General features: G+C 40.0%; 3 protein-coding genes across 9 annotated transcripts in view; 2 read left to right on the top strand and 1 right to left on the bottom strand.

Annotated features, from left to right (window-relative positions):
- The window catches only part of mamdc2a (MAM domain containing 2a), a 47,414-nt gene extending 46,592 nt beyond the window's left edge, over positions 1-822 (bottom strand). For 2 of the 3 annotated variants that reach the window (XM_037097951.1, XM_037097948.1), the window contains exon 1: positions 787-816. The gene's annotated coding sequence lies outside the window, so the exon portion shown is untranslated. Of the gene's footprint in view, positions 1-786 lie in introns of all 3 variants that reach the window. The other variant, XM_037097952.1, reaches the window with a different exon arrangement.
- Positions 811-16,907, top strand: ptar1 (protein prenyltransferase alpha subunit repeat containing 1). Its single transcript, XM_037097980.1, has 7 exons — positions 811-956; positions 4,444-4,613; positions 6,880-6,946; positions 7,221-7,325; positions 9,657-9,903; positions 10,923-11,275; positions 12,590-16,907. Exons 1-7 carry the CDS (start codon positions 871-873, stop codon positions 12,978-12,980), a joined length of 1,419 nt encoding a protein of 472 aa, XP_036953875.1. The 5' UTR covers positions 811-870; the 3' UTR covers positions 12,981-16,907.
- A 1,182-nt stretch (positions 16,908-18,089) lies between these two features.
- The window catches only part of apba1a (amyloid beta (A4) precursor protein-binding, family A, member 1a), a 50,750-nt gene continuing 49,494 nt past the window's right edge, over positions 18,090-19,345 (top strand). For all 5 annotated transcript variants that reach the window (XR_005075035.1, XM_037097941.1, XM_037097939.1 and 2 more), the window contains exon 1: positions 18,090-18,908. The gene's annotated coding sequence lies outside the window, so the exon portion shown is untranslated. The remainder of the gene's footprint in view (positions 18,909-19,345) is intronic.

The following is a 19,345-nucleotide window of genomic DNA, read 5'->3' as shown; positions in this document are numbered from 1 at the left end:
AAACAGCAGTCAAATAATGGTCAAAGTGCACACTGCTAATTAGCATGCAAAAATGTTTCTATGTCTAATAATAATACAACTATTCATTATGCTACAACTGCTGCTACTACTACTACTACTACTACTACTACTACTACTACTACTAGACTGTGTGACCCTACAGACTCTTAAAAACAGGTTTGTATCCATTAGCACTGAACAGTATCCATTAGCCAGTCTATACCGCCCCTATGAATTTCATTGACATAAGTGTTATGGTTCCAAATGCTAAAATAAACTGCCACCAGACAATGACCTCTTATATGACATATAAGACGCAGGCAGCCAGTGTGTTTCTGCCTTTAGTCATCCCCCAGACATGTAGAGAGGAAGTGCTGACAGTAGGACACACTATCCCCCTGGGCAAGTCAACTAGGCCTTATGAAAACCTTTATGAGGATTTGCAATAGGTTCTCCTGGTCAGGCATGTATAGTCTGGTGAAGGACTACTGTAAGACCTAAGCTAAAAACTATTTTAGTTTGGGCCATTTTAGTGTAGTGTGTTGTCAGTGGGGGCTTAACTTTTGATTTTGGTTGTTTGATTTCCAACTGGCTCGGTGCCATCTAACCCATATTGTTCTGTGTCATTTATTCTGTTTATATCCTTTATCTCATTTTGTTTGTTTTGCTGATTTCTCATTTGTCCATACTGCTTAGCTCCAACATTAATCCGCCAAAAACAAGGTAAGAAAAAAGTCAGAATGAAGAAACAATAACAGCAGATATAAAAGGAGTGGGCCTTCGTACGGCATTCATAGTCTGTCAATGACCTCTCCAGGCTTCCGTAGTAATGCTTTTCTTTTCCCCATGTGACGGTTCAGTGTCTATAAAATGGCGGAGTCGGAGGAGGAGGTGGACGTCTTGGTCCAGAGAGTCGTCAAAGACATCATTAACGCGTTCAAGAGAAACCCCAACATGTAAGTATCCGTGCCTGTGAACATGTCAGACCCACTGCAGCGGACTCAGCCACATCCAGCGGACGCTAAGCCAAACAACGGCTTGAACCAGCTTTTCAACTGCCTGGGCTTGGACTATTACCTGGAATATTGCGGTTTAGGGAAAATTGTCGACTTAGCCACATAGTTTAGCTGTAATTATGTTTTATAGGTGTATGAAATAGTAAATTAAAATACTCCGTGGACAAAGTTTCTCTCCGTTTGTTATATATATATTTATATATAATATAATTAACAGGGAGTCATTTGTGTTAGCCATCTGACGTAGTCGGATGTCTGATAAAGTGCCCCATTCTACACGGGCCAGTGACATAATGAATACATTTCGTAATTAACGAGGGTCAGAACCTTCTGATTTAACTTTGGTAGTCTATCAATTCTCCATGTCCCCTTGTTATGACAGTGCCTTGGTCTCATTACTAGAGAAATGCCGGCGTCAGGCTGTCAGGGTTAGCAAATGCTGAATGATGCTTTCTGGAGCACACGATAACTGTACTCACCAGCCGTCTGTGTATTAGTAATGCAAGTAACTAATTAATTGGTACTCAGTATGCTAACATCAAATATACATGGTTAGTGTACTCAGTGTGTGATATAAAGTGAAGAGCACACACCTTAAGTCCCTCTGAACATCTACAGTAATTATGATGACTATGTTTCCAGCCAAACCTGTTGATATGCCACACACCAACCAGATGAAAAACGTGGTAAAACGTGGTAAATATTCAATACACTGAGAATCAGAATCACAATCATCCAAGATATACATGCGTTGTTTGCAGTTACACTTGCATACAGCAGCCAACACAGACAAAATTGAAATCAAGTGCCATGTTTGATCTGACATGTACGAAAGTTCATTACAGAAAACCTGTCTAGTAAATGAGGATAAGGAGAAACTACATATATTGCTTGGACAGTTGTCTTATATCTGTCAGCCTTTCCTGTTCTGTTTACTTACTCAAAGTGCCCATTTCTTTACAAAACCTGTAAATAAGGAGATGTGGAGACCAGGGCAAAAACACTCTAACTGGACTCAGGACTTGAGAGCAGTAGTTTAAGACCCACCCAACACAGTATGATAGAGAAGCAAGTACATAATTTGATAATTGTCAGTTTTCATGTAATGGTATAGCTTGAGAGGTATATTGCTGCAACCCAGCCACAGGCATTTAGAAGTATCTAATATCTTGTATCTATGTTCTCTACAAATATCAACTGTGTCAGTGTTACCTTGTCCTTGGTGTTACAGCCTGAATTTGTGTCTGGCCGCCTTTTAGCTGCAGATTGATGATGCAAGTTGACAATGCGTCTCTGAATGCATTATGGTTATGTATTGATATATATCATAATTCTCCAGATAATCAAGTACTCTCTCATATGCCACATTATCATTATTACTAGCTGTATTTTGGTACACAAAACTCATGGTTTGGTTTCAATATGTTTTTAGTATACAGTGGAAAAATGCTGAAAATGAGATGTCATTTTTAAAAGTTAACATTCCACGTAATTCTTACCGTAATTCTTACTTTTCATTCAGTAAATGTTCAACTGTAATGCTACCAAAATATGGATCTTATGTCATTTACAGATCTGTTGTTTGCTGTGTTTGCTATTCAGGCAGCAACACTGCCATCAGTATGCCTGTCGCGATAACGAATTTTGCTGGACGATAAATTGTCCCAGAAATTATTGCAATAAACGATAATATTGTTGTTTTTAGACCATTTTTCAACTAATATAATGATAATGGCATAATAATGTAAGTACACCCTTTCAAAGATCAATGAACTTTTATTTCTAAAGAATATTTAACATTGGAATTGGAATGTGAAGAAGACATTTTAAATATCCAAAATAAACAAAACAACCAGAAACAATAAATAAAAAGGACTCTCAGTCTCGGTTAGCAAAAATTGTACTTGAATTACACACAACCAAAAACAATAACTTAACCCTTTAAGATGTCGTCTTTCACGCTCTACAGTTGTGGAATTGCCGTTTGTGACACATATGTTCTCCCAGGCAATTTGTATTGGCTGTCAGATGTTTGCAGCATTTGTCGAAATGCCGGCTTTTCAATGGTATTAAAGGGCTGCATCTCTTTAGCAATGTAGCAAACTACACTGTCTGTGAGTGCGCACCATTTTGCATTGTCCTGTTTGAATTTTGTTTGTCGACCAAACGCCCCAGTGATTGTGGACTGTCGAGAAGACGGAGACGGCCATTATAGCTTTAGTTGTAGTTTTTTTTTCCCCAGCTGGGAAAACTGCATCAGATGATTATGCTTTAGGTGCAGATGCATGTTTGTTGTGTTGACGCCTTTAGTTGTTACTGTTTTACAACAAATGCGACATACAGGCTCATCCAGGTTAAGTGGTTCACCACGGTCATTTTGTTTGAATCCGAAGTGTACCCACAGTGCAGCAGTCGCATTCGGCTTTCAAACCAATTCCATCTTTGTTGTTATTCCGTCAAATCTCAACTAGTGTTACCTCTGGCTTGCTACTCCTCACGGGGCTCTCCTGCTGCATGCTGTGTTATGTCAGGGGCAGGGCCCCGCCTCCCCACCCAGAGACAAAGTGACTGACAAGAGGCTTCACATGAGAGACATGAGGAAAACAAACAAGCATGCAAATGAAATTATCACTCTTACCACTGTTCTGCCAAAATTAGCGAGTCTACACAGGCTTTTTAAACATGGGTCAACCCGCTAAAAATGTACTATTGTCCCACTTTGTATAGGCAAGGCAGCCTGCTTGTGATTTTTATGTGAAGCCTTACGTTGTACGTCAGTGACCTCATGTTTTATGTCACAACTGGCCAGAAACAAGTGTATCAGAAGAAAAAAACAACAATAGACCATTTGTGAATAAAGTGTCTGTAAAACATGGATACATTCTTATGAGCATCACAACCCCCAGATAATTACTCTTTTTACTATCAGTATTTGAGCCATTCAGTCCAATGACATTTGGAAAGTCTAGAAGAAATGCATGATTTAATTATTTAATCCTCATTCAATTTAGCTGGGAGCGCTAAACCAGACGTTGGCCAGCTCGGTCTGCAATCCAGACCCGCTAGCACCAGATGTTAACAATGTGTCATCACTTGCACAGTGGAATTTAGTGTTTTCACCCGGATCTTGCGTTTAGATCAAAGCTGCGCTGAGGTTATATAGTGTCTATTGCAGAGTCAATCGACCTGGGTGTAAATAACAATTTTACCCATTCCCATTGCACACAAAGCCCTGATCTTAGAGGATTTAAGTGTTTGTTTGTTTTATTTTTCGGTTGAAAAGGGATATAAATATAAAGAAAAATGCTCCAGAAGACCAAGGTGGGCTGTGGCTGGTGGCTGTTACAGCAGCAAGTCAAGCTATTGCCTGTGGCACAAAACCAGTTGAACAAAGTAAACCTTGATTTTCAACTGTCTGCTCCCTCAGTGATGAAATTGGTGTGATCCCGTGTCCAGAGGCTCGCTACAACCGTAGTCCCATTGTGTTGGTGGAAAACAAACTGGGTGTTGAGAGCTGGTGTGTCAAGTTCCTGCTGCCGTATGTCCACAACAAGCTGCTCCTGTACCGCCAGCGCAAACACTGGCTAGACAGAGAAGGTAACTGAACACACTCAAAACATCTGCTCAACACAGTCCTTTTGGTGCTATAAGACCAGTGTGTCCCCTATATACAGATAGCATACACATGGACTTAAATGGTCGCCCAGTAGGTGAATTAATTAATTTCTTTTTTGATGCTGGCAGAGTGTCAGTGTTTGAGTTATGCCATTTACATTTGGTGTCCTTTTCAAGTTGCTGTGGAGAAAATTTGATTTATATATCTCCTCTAAAGGTGATATTAGATTTTCATCCATGAGTTTATAAAACTGGCTCATCACACCTCATATGTACTTTTTTTTGCTAGTGGACACAGTGAAACCACCCAGATGTCAGTTTGCAAACATACAAAAAAATGTTGTGCATGTGACACCTCCGCTGCTACAACTCCATCCTAGGGGAAACACTGAAAGCTGATGATTAAATATGAGTCTATCCTCAAGCATACCTGTTCCTTCCCTCCTGAAGTAAATGCTAGCTCTCCCAATTATATAATGGCAATACAATACAATGGAAATAACCCATAAGTCACATATTACCACATTTGAACATGTGTTACTTATACATGCTCATATATTTATTAATAGCACCTTCACTCAATTTATAAATAACATGTTTTTTTTCTTTGTAACATCAGCACATTTTAAAAAGTGTGGGAAATGTATTTTTGTCAATAAACACAGAGGTAGAATAAGAAGTGCAGTGCACTGTTGATGCACTCATGACATCATCAGTTTTTCCTCAACCCCTGCTGGTATTAACTACAGGCTGGAAAAAAGGAAATATACAAAAAAAAGTGAAAATATCAGTTTCGGCCATGAGAAGCATGTGATTATTAGTTACAGGAATCAGCTGAAAAAAATTATATGCTTCATCCTTACAGACCATGGCACTTTTCTTTCCTTTGGCTGTGAGACTGATTATTGACACCGTGTTCTCAAATGGCTCCTGGGACAATTGCAACTACGGCTTTTCTCCACACATGTGCTCACTCAGCTTAACTTAGTACACCAGCCCGGACTGGCATTTCAACAGGGCTGCCTGACTGTAGGTGTGTCTTGAACTAACGATGTTCTTGTCTTGAGTAGCTGTCAAACAAGCAGTACTCTCTCAGTCAGTGCGTTTACATGCACAGCTTAGTCAGATTACAGCTATAGTTCGACTATGCTGCTCAATCAGACAACTGCAATTGTCTGAGTATACATTCCAGTGAGAAAATCGAATTACTGGCTGAAGTATGTCATACCCCGGTACGCTAGGTGGCGCTGTACCCATTTCAACTAGTGGTAACAAACACCTCCGGCAGACCTCTTTACGTCACCAGCTGCCTCTGCATTCGAGAAAGATGGCGTACGAAGAGAGAGGAGAAGCTACATCTTTGTACATTTCTTATATGGTGCTGCCGTCCGTCTACTTCCGGTTCACGGCCCTGGGGAAAAAAATCTCGAGCCTGCGCAGAACACAAAATCCGATCTGATGGAACATATATACGCAGGAATAATGTGACTATCAATCGAATAATCTGGGTGTATTAATTCGACTATGAGAAATCCGATCTGGTCTGATTTTAGTCAGACTAAGGTGTATACATGCATCTTAAAGATCCGATCATAGTCGGACTAACACAGTAATTCGGTTTTCTTGAGTGTCATGTAAAAGCACTGACTGTTATTGCAGATTTGCCGCTAAAGAAGCTGAGTAAATCTGTAAAGAGCATGTTTTGCTTCACATAATTTCTTCACGATAAAAACCCTCGTGCTATTCAAAGTTATTCAAAGCTTTAACTATGAAGCAGTAAAATCAGAAAATGTTTGCATTTCACCTGCAGTAACAACACGACTCCTGATATAGCTGAGTGTTGAAACGGTAAATAAGGCAGATGTCTGAAGGTACAAACAGGGAAGCAGGAGAGAAATGGAGACTTTTTTTCTGTTTGCTGTTTAAGGGGTATAAAGGGGTTGTCACAGGTGGGCTGAGGTCATGATACGTCACCGCAGCCTGCTTGTAGAGAGTCGCTCTACGGTGAGGCATGGTGTGGCCCCAAATGAATCAGATTGTCGGCCAACAAGCTCCCAATTCTAACTTGGTGATTAAAGACAAGCCTTTTTATTTATTATTTTAAAACTTTTTTTGCTTTGTTATTGTACACAGAACAGCACATGATAAATGTTTGATGGCCAAATAATCATCCAAACCAAGTCTGGTCTCAAAATTGAAATAATGTAGATAATCAGAGAGGCTAACAGCTGATGTTTGTGTTCCTCAGCCTTGGTGGATATCACCTGCACTCTGTTGCTGCTTAACCCGGACTTCACCACTGCATGGAATGTCAGGTACAAATACATTCACTGCCCCTAACAACAACATAGCTGCAGAATGATTTGATGTTATGGATGCCAGCTGCATTGTCTGTCCTTAAAAATGTGTCCAGCATCTACACACTAGACCCAGTACACGCAAAACTGAACATGAGACTGCTGCAGAATGTTTATAGAAATGCTTACCACAGCTCAACACACCTGAAGGATGGTATTCATGTCCTGTGAGAAAAGGCTATAGTCTGCTGGGTAGACTTACTGTAATCCATGACTGATTGTTGTTGTGCAGGAAGGAGCTACTGCAGTCGGGAGTTCTTAACCCAGAGAAGGACCTCTACCTGGGCAAGCTGGCCCTCACCAAATTCCCCAAGAGCCCAGAGACGTGGATACACCGGTAAGGCTTTTCTAAACACCATCATTATCACTTCTTCACTTCAGATGCAGAATTCATTAATGACACCACAGGATTTTGTGAGACTATGGCAGGTTGACCTTGGACCCTCTAGGGGTTGCCTTGAATTAACAAATGTAGGCTATTGTCAGTCAGTTTATTGCTTTATGTGTTGCATTATTCCAGAGTTGTAAATAAACCTTCACTGAGAGACTGAAAGATAGTCACTGTTGTATTTTCACAGTGCTATTCCACACATATATTGTCTGGTCTTCTGTAGAGTGTGAGCTTCTTTTTACTCATGAGCATATAAACACATGCTTGTGTTGGTGATGTCAATGCGGTTATCTTTGCTGAGCTGTAGTTTAAAAGTACTGTTGCCCGTTGGTGTTTATTAAATGTAATGAATATTTTTATTTCACTCTCACTGTTGTCTAGGCATAAAGTCAGAGTACACACGCCAGGATATGTCTGGCAAATAATACCCAGACAGAGCAAGAGATGGTAAATGGACTTTCATTTATATAGTACTTTTCAAGTCTACTGACAACAGGAGCTTGGCAACACCCACTTTCACTCATGTATACACTAATGGCAGAGGCTGCCATGCAATGTGCTGACCTGCTCATCGGGAGCAATTTGAGGTTCAGTATGTTGCCCAACAAAACTTAAATATGCAACTGAGGGATCCAGAGAGCAACTGAACTTCCAATAGGTGGACAACCCGGTCCACTTCCCTAGCACATCACTGCAGAGTTGATGTGCCAAGTTAAGTTACTGGTCCATAGAGCCGTGTTTTTCTTAAAGAACAGCAGGACTTGGATGGGACTTGTTATGACATGTAACAGACAGACCTATGGGGGGTATTGCATATTAAGTTGTTGTTGTTGTTGTTGTTGTTTTAAAAATTGAGTGAAATATGCTTGATGTTTTAGGGAAAACTGATTAAACAGAACTAGATTAGTTTTAGTGAAAGCTTTGTGCTCATCCCTCCATGATAGTAAGTGTCACCTCCTAGGGCCAGTAGTTCAAAACATTTAATCTGGATCAAAATGATCTGGATTTGGAAATCCCATTTTTTGCTATCCAGGATCAGGTAATCTGTCTTACTTTATGCCGGTTTTTCAAAGCAACACTGGATTGGATCACCTTGTTCCAGATACACAGTTTTCATGATTACTAAGTCCGGATTACCAGTGCTCTATACCAACCGACCGGATGGCATAATATTAGGAGAGTGCCTATCCATTCCTACCATGGCTGATGACTCCTTGTCTTGCAGCAGCCACACCTGCGCAGGCAGGCCTCAACACTGCTCATTGTAAAACAAGATGTGCAATAGAGCGTTTAAATGGAGTTCTGAAGAGAAGCTTTGCATGCCTTAACTTCTTGCGAGTGGAACCACAGGGAGAATGCAACATAATACTTGCGTGTATTGTCCTGCACAACATCGCTACCAGGTGCAGTGTCCCTCTCTGTGATGATGTTTATGATGCACTTGAGCCTGTTGAAGAACCAGACCAACCTCTGGTGTTCTGTCAGAATGAGGGACTGACTGGATGTGTAGTCAGGGACGCAATTGTTAGAAATTATTTTTTGACAGGTTCATCTCTGATGATTGTTTCTTTGAAATTAATACACAGTGGTGAATGACAGAAACATTTAAAATATTATTTTGTTTGTTATTAAAATCTATTTGGGGGGATTGTTTCATGGAGACAAGATAATTTTTATTTTTATTTTATTTTTACTTTACTATACTGAAAGGCTTAATTGGTAGCCTATGTCTACTTTATCTACTTTATCACTGTAATGGTTAAACAAGTCTAGTGCAAAATTTAAGTATTTAAACTAAATGATAAAAATGTGTTATTTGACCAATTTTAAAGTTTTACTGCATTTTCTTCCTGAAATCCACCTTGAAATCCTACCTCCTGTTGGGATCAGGATAATCCTGTTTTTTTCGATCAAAGTTATCCAAATCCTACTGAAACGTTTTGAACAACACAAACGGAAGGTTTGATCCAGATCAAAACTAGGATTGGATTCTGTGATCTAATCCGAGTTCAGAATCCTCCTTTCCCTTTTGAACAACCCATTTTCAAGATTTGATCCAATCAGGTTACCTTTGAACAACTGGCCCCTAGTTAAGGTGGTGGTGGTGGTTGTTGTTGTTGTTGTTGTTGTTGTTGTTGTTGTTGTTGACTTTCAGATACCAACTGAATAGTTTTAGCAATTATAAAAGTGAGTGATTTTCATTGACAGATGGTTAAGCAGTAACAGTACACCAGGTTAATGTTTCTCTCTAATCCAGAAGTTGTTGTCTCCCTACAGACGCTGGGTGCTGCAGCAGATCCTGTGTCAGTTCTCTGCCAAGGGCCGGACCAGTAAGCAGCAGCAGCAGGGTGAGACAGAGCAGTCTGATGCAGAAAGGAGCCAGCAGCTCGGGGACCATCTGGCCAGGATGCTCCACCAAGAGATGAAGGTGTGCTGTGACGCTGCCTGCCTCTATCCCAGCAACTACAATGCCTGGTCCCACCGCATCTGGGTGCTGCAGCACATGGCCATGGGCAATGTCAAGGTGGGATGTGGAATAGATTTTCTTTTTATGTATTTTCCAAGATCAAAATAATGTGTTGAAAAGATTGCCCAATGCTATTTTTCTTTCTCCGATACTTGAACGGAAATATGATCATAGATTATTTTGTTTATCAGTGTTGGGATTAAGTTGCTAAAAATAATAAATTAAAGCAGTAACAGGGCAATATAACACATACTTATGGCAATGTTATAACAGTTAATAAATCCAGTAACATGCTACCACCCAAAAATAATTGTATATTAGACCTTTTCAACCTGGTCAGACCCCTCAGGTTGATGGCTGTAATGATGTAAATGTGATTTTTGTCAGTATGGATATTCGATGGCTTTTATGGCTTGGTAGTTGTGTTGCATGGAAGACAAGCAATTTCAATGCGTTTTGGTGCAAAGTCCTGCCTCATGCTTTAGGACCCAGTCAGATGGAGCAAAGTTTTTGCAGTAAGAGGCGTCTTTTTCCAATTGCACCGAACAGAAGAAAAATAACAAAACAATGTTTCTGAATGAACAACTAAGTGTTTATAGTCCATGGAGACCTGGTAAATATGGTTACAGTCACCAAACAATGTTACCTTCTTCCGTTTTATAATGACTAGCATAACTATGCCATTATTTTGGTAAAAGGAAAGGTAAATAGTGTTACTGTACTGTTAAGTAAAATGATAAGTAGTAATATGTACTACATTACATTTTGGAAGTAAGTTGCCCAACACTGCTGTTTATATCCTTTGCTAATTATTTCAAAATACTTGGAATAATTCTAAGAACAACACATCTAGACATCCTAGACATTTACAAAGTGTAAATTTGGATTATTTATTTTTTTTGCAGCTTGTCTTGGTCAATTACTCTACTTAGTCAATAGGTAAACTAAATCAAGATGTCCCGCTTAATAGACTAAATTGAAAACATGACAATTTCCGCAAGTACACATTGTATTTTCTCAATATTAAACTTCTATTTTTCACAAAAACCTGTCATCACTGCCATGTTTCCCCACAGGTTTTCCATGATGAGCTTTCCTCTATGCGACTGTGGGTGTCCATGCATGTGTCTGACCACAGTGGCTTCCACTACCGCCAGTTCCTGCTCAAGGAGCTGATCACTGAGCTCTCTCAGCCGCCGCCCTCCACCACCAATTCTCCCCAGCACAACGCCAGCACAGTCCCCAGCAGCAGCCCTAGCCATCACAGCCAAGCCCAGGCTAATGGAGTGCTGTCAGGAGCTGAGGCAGCTGGTGAGGAGGAGAGACAGCCCAGCTTCACCACAATTATTCAACTCTTCCACCAGGAGATGGAGCTGTGCTCCGACCTGATCCACTCCTTCCCGGGACATGAGACACTCTGGAGTCACCGGTAAGGCCACCGAGGTGAATGGAACACAGGACTTTAATCATAGGGCAGTTACTTAAAATAAGTTGTAAATATCCTAAAAGGTGAAACCAAAGCATAGCATAGCACAGCACAGTACCTAAACTATACTGAATGGTTTTTGTTATTACATCAGGAATTAGACAGGACACCTTCTGCTTTGAGATTTGTTTGTTGCTTTTAAGGGTTCAAGCCCAAGGAGTTCAATAGGGTTCCAGCTTGAAGGACAGAAAAGTTTAAAATTTGGCTCAGTCAGCACCAAACACAACTCACTACTTTCCTGCCGCAGCTTCCTGTTGTGGGGAAGTCTCTGCGAGTACAGTTAGAAATGCTCAATTCCATTCTTTTCCCTGTCTGCTCTCAATAATATTATTATAAAACTAGTAGGCAAGACACATATGAACTTTGATTGCATTTCCATGGAGTAATAATCATACATTTTCATCCTTGAGCTGCAGAACTCTACCGCACTCAGTAATCAACTTGTCAGGACCAAAGCACCACAAATTTTTTAGTTTTCACTAAATCTTGCTCATTGCTGCCTGTTGCTTAATTTTCGGCCTCTTGAGCTTCCATCGTGATGTAGGCTTGAACCCAGCAAATAGCCACTTGTGGCTATATTTTTGCTGCTGTTATTGGTATAAATCTGCCAAAAGCAGTTGTGGTATGTAAGTGAACATTTGAATTAAAGTTTTAATTTATGCAAGAACTGTCTGGAAATACAATGAAGAGGTACTGTTGGATGTTCTACTGCTTTCTATTGTACATGATCAACTTAGAGCTGTGCGATATTACGATATATATCTCGATATGAAAATCCTCTGTTGTTTATATTGTAATTTTAACGTGTAGGCTACTTGTTTAGCACTGTTGCTACACTAACATTAACGTACACTACGGTTGTGATTTAATACACCATGTAAAGCACAACTCGTCGTAATGACCGTTGGATATCCACATTTTGAGTTCGAAACAAGTTCATTGTATGAAGGCGAATGTAACTGCAGCAACGCTACTGCTTTGGTAGCATTTTTACGTCACCCGCAAGGACTCATTTACGGCACTGGTCACTTGATTCAGGTTTATAAATTATAAACGAAAAGTGTTTGGATACAAATATTACACCCATAGGTGACTGTTGGCAAAGAAACTAGGGAATTTAGCCTGATGCATAAAAAACCGCTCTAGACTGAAAATATTTGGACAGTGTTCACACATAATATACTTTTAGCCATATAGGGAATTTGTACATTGCAATCCAATGATAAGATGTTTGATGTATGCTTCCATTCCTTCAAGGCGGCATGTCTTCTACTTGTGGCACCATTGGAGGAGGGAACACCAGCACTACAGCAGCAGTGGCAGCAAAAGAGGCAGTGAGTTGGTCCACCTCAATGACACTGACCCAGGCCTGCAGACAGTTCGTGCGCAAAGCTGTGCAGGCCAGGGAGAGCGTGTGAATGGACAGCGGCATGCTACTGAAGCTATGGAGGTAGATGGGGTGTCCTTGCCAGAACTACGTGACAGCAAACGACTGAAGACAGGCATCCTGCTGCCTGACCCCCCTGCCCTGACCTCTGAGTATAGCTTTGTGAGCAGTATCCTGGATGACTGCTGTAACCCTGAGCAGAGACGATTTGCCCTGGCATATGAGAAGTGGTTAGACACTGTCATTGGTCATCAACCTTGAGAGAGAACAGATAGCTCCATCCTTTCTCAATATTAAAGTTGCCTTTAGACACAGATTTAGGATCAGCTTGCCTACCTGTAGTGCTGACTTTAACTAATAGTACTTCAGATGCAGTAATGACTTTAGAAAGCAGTCATGGGGCAGCCTGGTTACGTACCTGTCCTCCTGACGGTGAATAGAGAGGATAGTGTCCCCAGTCTCTTCCTTGGAAACACCTGGATTCTCTTGAGCTTCATCTGAGCCACAACCCCTTCAGAATAGAAATCTGTACACATAAAGGCAATTGGCTCACTATGTGTCTCAGTACTTTCTGTTCTTATTTCAGGTTTCTCAATGCCTCAGGTCAATTTTTCAGTTTTTTTTTATTTTTTTTATTTTTTTATTGCCAATTGGCATTCACCTGCACATTTTTTTTCTCCAATAATTCAGCAAAGAAACTAAATAAAGCTGCCACAGGAGGAGAAATAATGTCATTTGCAGAGGTGAGAGCTGAGCAGAATTTAGTTGACTCAATAAAGATCATGCTTGTTGGACCTGATTGTATGGAATGCCAAAGAGTCAGTATTAACTAAATTAATAACATAATTCATATAGATAAGAGGAGTACAATACAAAATGAATAATTGTTAAAACTCAATAAATGATTTATAAAATGTTATTTCATGATTCTTATTTTCATGGTAGCAGTTTGATTAGAGGGATATTTTATTTAACAATGTCTTTTTTAAATTTTTTATTTTTTATTTTTTTAAAAGTCCGTTTTGTCAAGTCATTAGTGCTGCCACCACTCCCCACCCACTCAGGTTTGAGCTCTCAAAAAAAGTGATAAAAAGAAATGCTAGTGAGAAAAATATTTTCAGGAAATAAAAACACAAAAAGGGCATTTTTAGTATTTTATCTCTATTGTAATTAAGTCCAGTGACAATACAAATTCTTAAGTTACCAAACATTTAACAATCATGAGTTGAGTTTTGATAATTAAAACACTATATGTTGGTTTCTCTTTTAATTAAATTTTTTTTTTTTATATTTTCAATGAATTGACCCTTTTTCCGATGATGAAACCTCTGGGGTGGAACAGAAAAATGGTGGCTCTGGTTAAAAATCTTTCCAACAAAATCAGAAGACTTCTCAGCTTCACATCTTATTTCATCTTTATATGTGTTCAAATTCACTCAGGCCTCACTTGTTGCAGTGACAGGTTTTAAGCACAGCCAGACTCCTGTTTTTCTTTGAGGTTTCTTAGATTTCCATTCTGAAGGTGGTTACATTTATTAACATTTTCATTTGCTTCTTCTGTTGGTTCATGTTCGCTGTTGGCAGTTGATTTATACCCTCTAATTTTACTGGTGATTATAATCAGTAAGTCTTAACAATGTAGCGAAGTCACAGTAGCTTGCAACAGAAAGCCAAAAAGCTAGTTGGTGGTGTTTGCTATGTGAAAGGGTAGTCAAAGCTAACTTAAATGTCTTACCTTTTGCCAACCTGAACCATTAAACACATAGCAGAGATGTTAACTTTAAGAGTTTGTTGGTACTGATGTTTGGCTTTGAAGGATAGAGTGACATTCACTGGTGCTACATGTTGCTGTTACTACAACTACTTCATCTGTTACGAAGGATAGTGTCCTACAGGTGAAAACTGAACAGCACTTTTGACTCTATGATGATAATAGGCAATCATTGCTTTGTGGAATATCATTGCTAAATGACAATATTACAATATTTTTAAAATGTTGTCTGTTATTTTGCACTGGGCTAGTTAACAGTTGGCCTAGCTCTTTAATGTAACTACTTTGTATAATGATAGACATACTGGTGGAAAAAGGTCAAAAATCTACACTATGTCTTGTGTTAATTTATAGCGTTACTTATATTATTGTAACATGCTGTATCTGCACTGTTTATCCCTTCAATAATGTAAAAGGTGAAAATGATAACTCCTCTCACTACTTTGTCTCATATATGTATATATATTTATTAAGGGAAGAATGGTTTTCTTGAATTTTAAGCTAACAAAATTCAGTTCACCTGTATTTCAGATTTTTGCCTAGAAAATAGAATAGATTGCACTTTGAATAGGATCCATCTTTTTGATGCCCAATAATATCATGGTTCATTATTGCTACTTGATTAGCTGTCAAAGACATATCGGTGCACAAATTACCAAATACATGAATTTAGACAGATGACATTGTTGTTCCATCAGTGTAGTCATGGACACATTAGCATTCACTGTGTGTACTAAGTGGTCATATGAACACACACACTGTTTGTGTCCTAGTGGGCCCTTGGTGATATTTGGGTACCTTCACATATGTATATAGAGGTTTGATAGGATCCCTGACATTGGCTCATCCATAAAAACAAAATGGTGTATATTGTGTTAGTGGCCGCAGAATGCACAGGCTAGCTAGCCAATGTTGCCTAGCTCGCTCTCCATTACAGCCTCCATGTGCTTCCATGTAACCCTTACCAAGTTGTACTTAACTTCTCTAAGAAACCAACAATATAAGGGTCATTGTGTAAGATGCTCTGTCACCTCATATCACTGTGTACATGATCATAGATAATCTTGCAACTAATATTTTTGAACCATGTATTCTTTAGGTTTGTTCATCACAAATGAGTGTATATCAGAACTGTATGTTGGGGATATTTTAACATCCATGTAGACCTAGAACACAAACTTTGAATACAAGACTATCTATGCAGAAATGTTTTTTAAAGGTTCAACAAGCTTTTAAAAAGAATAATGTAGCCTCTGTTTTTCTAATTTATTCTTTAGTTGACTTCAGTTGAGGGTATTTACCTAAGGAATAATCCCTAGCATCTTATTCATTTTCTATTTATTTATAGGGTTAAAGTCTTAACTTTTCAGTGTTTTGTCATCTGCTTACCAAGGAAATATAGCTCATCTGGGATAAACACTTTTTACCTGCTGTTTTTGTTTGTTTGAGGTGTGTGTGTGTTTGTGTATGTGCATATGTGAGGGTGGGTGGGGGCAGTTACTGCACTGATGCACAAGAATTTACCAAAGTCTGAGAAGTGACTAAAGAGGTTTACTGTTCTTGAGGCACCAGTATGCTCCATCAGAACTGCATGTTGAATGGTTAAATAGCTCTGTAAACCCCTCCCATGTTTGAAAATTCCTGTAACTTCCCAAAGCCAACGTTCCCACCCTTCACCTGTGTCAACAATGTGATTGGCCAGCTGTGCAGAGGTGAAAAGCCAGGGTTTGAATTCCTCTCTTAGTTATCTGTCTTTTGTTTTAACTGTAAATCTGATTGCAGCCTTTTCAACTTCAAATGTGGCCATTTTAGAAGCTCTACAGCTATACACACTTCAATTTCCAACTTTTACAATGTGTGAAAAAACCCAGTCATCTTTCACGTATAACCACTTCCATTAGCATTGACTGGATTTTTCTAACTTGATCATCAGGTGTAAAGTTAGAGTGTGACAAGGTACATACTGTAACTGTTAGTACAAATTGGTCTGTATGAAATGTACTTGTTTAAGCATGGCTTTTTATGGAGTTGACTACAAAATCTGAGCTCACAATCCTGAAAACTGGGTTTGTATTTATGCAGCTGTTAATCATTTTTTGAATTGTCTATTCTCGTCAGGTTTATTTTTTTAGCTGCTGATATCATGTCTCAGGATCTTGATATACCAGTATGTGAAGGAGTCCCACTGGGCACCTGTCTCAGCCCGCTTTTCTTGTACTTTACATGCTTCCACTGGGTGATTTCACCAATATCCATAACGTCAATTCTCATCAAAATCTTAGAGGAGCTTCACAAGACTAATAATTTGACCTGACCTACATGTTTGCTGTTAGTATTTTGTTGAAACGCAGTTGATATTTAAACAGTGACTATTTCTCTGAAGTTTGGCAAGCTGGATTAAAACAAATGTGAGAAGACGAGGGTTTTTTGGATTATGATTTTAAGAGGCTCTGTGGAACTTCTGTGTTGTCGTGGAAGCGGGTCATAAGTTTCTATTAGTGGAATTCATTCCTAAACTAATGCTATCTACTGTTTGTGGAGAAGAGGGAGGCATTGAGACAAAGATTTTAGAATTTGAAGGGATTATTATTATTAAAGGGATATCCCTTGGCTTGTCCTTTAGGGCAGTGGTCCCCAACCTTTTTTGCTCCACAGACCGGTTTCATGTAAGACATTATTTTAGGGACTGGGGGGGCGCACGTTTGATTACTCGGAAATAAAATATAATCATACAACAAAATACGTAAACACCCAAAGTGTGTTCCTCTCTCCAGTCTACTCTGTAACTTACTAAGGTAACATACTTTAAGGCCACCGTCATTTGCAGTTGTCCACTCGCCTTCCCCACAGCGGCAGCCACTTTATCAGCCAACTCGAATACAGTTGTCCTTTTTCCTCCGTCTCATCATTGGGCCTTTTCCTTTTTTCTTTGCAAAGTAGCTCTCTGAAGACGTTTGTTTTCCACGAATCACAGCTAGCAAGCACACCAAGAGAAACAGATGGATGTGAGAATCCATTTTTCAAAATAAAACAACTTTCCAAGTATGATCGTCAATATAATGGAAATAAAATAATGTATTTATTCTTTCTCTGCGGCCCGGTACTGGTCCGTGGCCCGGTGGTTGGGGACCACTGCTTTACTGCTTGTATAGGCAACTGAGAGGGACGGGGGAGATCTAATTTTTTCATGTCATCTGTTCACATATGGCCAAGTGCACGTATTTAAGTGTCAAAACTCATACCATCGCTGACCAAACGATGATCTTCCATCAGAGAAATGTTGCCTAGGTTGAACTCTTCTTGACACCAATTAATAATCAACTGAGGTGAAAGAAACATTTTGCAAAAATGTTGAAGACAAACATTGAGGAGCAATCCAGGCAACATTATAATTGTCCTAAATTCACCTGTACAGAATAGTTGCACATGCATGTAACTCATAGGGGGTGATACTGACTTCCTTAATGCTCTACTTTCAGTTACAGGAAACAGTTATTTGAAGAGACTTTAAAAGGTTTCTCTCGAGATTCCAATGAGCAGCGAAGAAGAATCTGTGGTAAATTCAGAAGAAACAGACTACTCAGCAAATTATTGTTTTTTGCAGTTCATTTATATTTATACTTTTCTTAAGAAGCAAAATGTGAGGAGAAAGAATTCTGAAAAATTTACATTGGAACGTTAATTTAAATAATCAGTGAAAACATAAAAAAGCAAATTCTGTGAGGTCCAAAACTAAATCCAATCATGAAATGGTTTACTCAGAGTAAAACTCAGTAGATGACAGTACACAAGTGTGATAAATGTATGTAGTTCACTCAGTCTGCATACTAAAATCATCCCCAGGGACTGAATTCTTAGCAGGGGCTCAGGTTGGCCTTAGCTCAGGGGGGCAGTGACACCCACTGAGGGCCCTGACATGGTGCCCTGGAACATCGTCTGTAAATTATAACATTTTAAAGACATGAGGAATTTTATACATATTGTACATGTTAGCTCCAAACGGTCCATACTTACATGTTTCAGACTAAACTGGAAATTTGGACGACTACTAACAGCTAAATAATGGAAGTAAAAAACTAAAATGTTAAAAAATAGGCCTTATATGAAATGATATGCCATGATTTGTAAAGATAAAGACTGTTAAGTAAATGTTCTGGATTCAGACGATTATTTCATACAGCCTGTTCGCTCCATGTGAAGTGCTGTGGACCCTGACACGGGCTGAGGGGGCTGCAGGCTGGCCTCGCGTCGTGGACAGGCTGTTTGTTGTGTCCTGATGATGTGACGGAGGGAGGAGGAGGGAGGGGCTGCGAGGCGCACACGCACACGCACGTAGAACCGCTTCATGGAAGATGGAGGACTGTGTGTCAGCGGCGGAGCGGATCCCCAGCCTGCAGCAACATCACCGCTAAAAGCAGGTGAGTACTCCAAGGGTCCGGCTCAGATACCGCTGCCTGTCACCCGACACCTCGGACCCAACAGGGCGGCCCAGAACCGCTCTGCTGCGGCGGTGTGTGGATGAGCGCTGGGTGTATCGTCGCCGCTCGGGTTGTTGACTTTGAGGAGTGGCTACAGGAAAAGATAACGGCTCGTTTCAGAGGAATGCCATACCGGGAATGAGCCTGGAACAAACGCAGCACCGGCTGTATCTACGAGGCTTTGTGCCGGGCTGAAGCGCGACCGCCCACCGGCTCGACATGAATGAATCGGTCCACAGAGGCCCTGTTGTTGGCAGGTGCACAGTCCCGGCAGGGCTAACCACAGTGTAGTCACAACTCCGGCTCGCTTGAGTCTTTTTTTTTGTGTGGTCCTTCCTGGGTGATGTTCCCACCACCTCGTGTAATGCTACAGCCTG

The sequence above is a fragment of the Acanthopagrus latus genome, chromosome 5 (genome assembly GCF_904848185.1).
Source record: "Acanthopagrus latus isolate v.2019 chromosome 5, fAcaLat1.1, whole genome shotgun sequence".
Classification (NCBI taxonomy): Eukaryota; Metazoa; Chordata; class Actinopteri; order Spariformes; family Sparidae; genus Acanthopagrus; species Acanthopagrus latus.
The sequence above is the reverse complement of the archived record's forward strand: the minus strand, read 5'-3'. Positions and strand labels throughout refer to the sequence as shown.

What these genes read in the sequence shown, in the direction of transcription:
- ptar1 (XM_037097980.1), top strand. Translation starts at nt 871, where the DNA reads ATGGCGGAGTCGGAGGAGGAGGTGGACGTCTTGGTCCAGAGAGTCGTC. An exon ending in TGGCCATGGGCAATGTCAAG is followed by an intron (nt 9,904 to 10,922) that starts GTGGGATGTGGA and finishes GTTTCCCCACAG; the next exon opens with GTTTTCCATGATGAGCTTTC. An exon ending in GAGACACTCTGGAGTCACCG is followed by an intron (nt 11,276 to 12,589) that starts GTAAGGCCACCG and finishes CATTCCTTCAAG; the next exon opens with GCGGCATGTCTTCTACTTGT.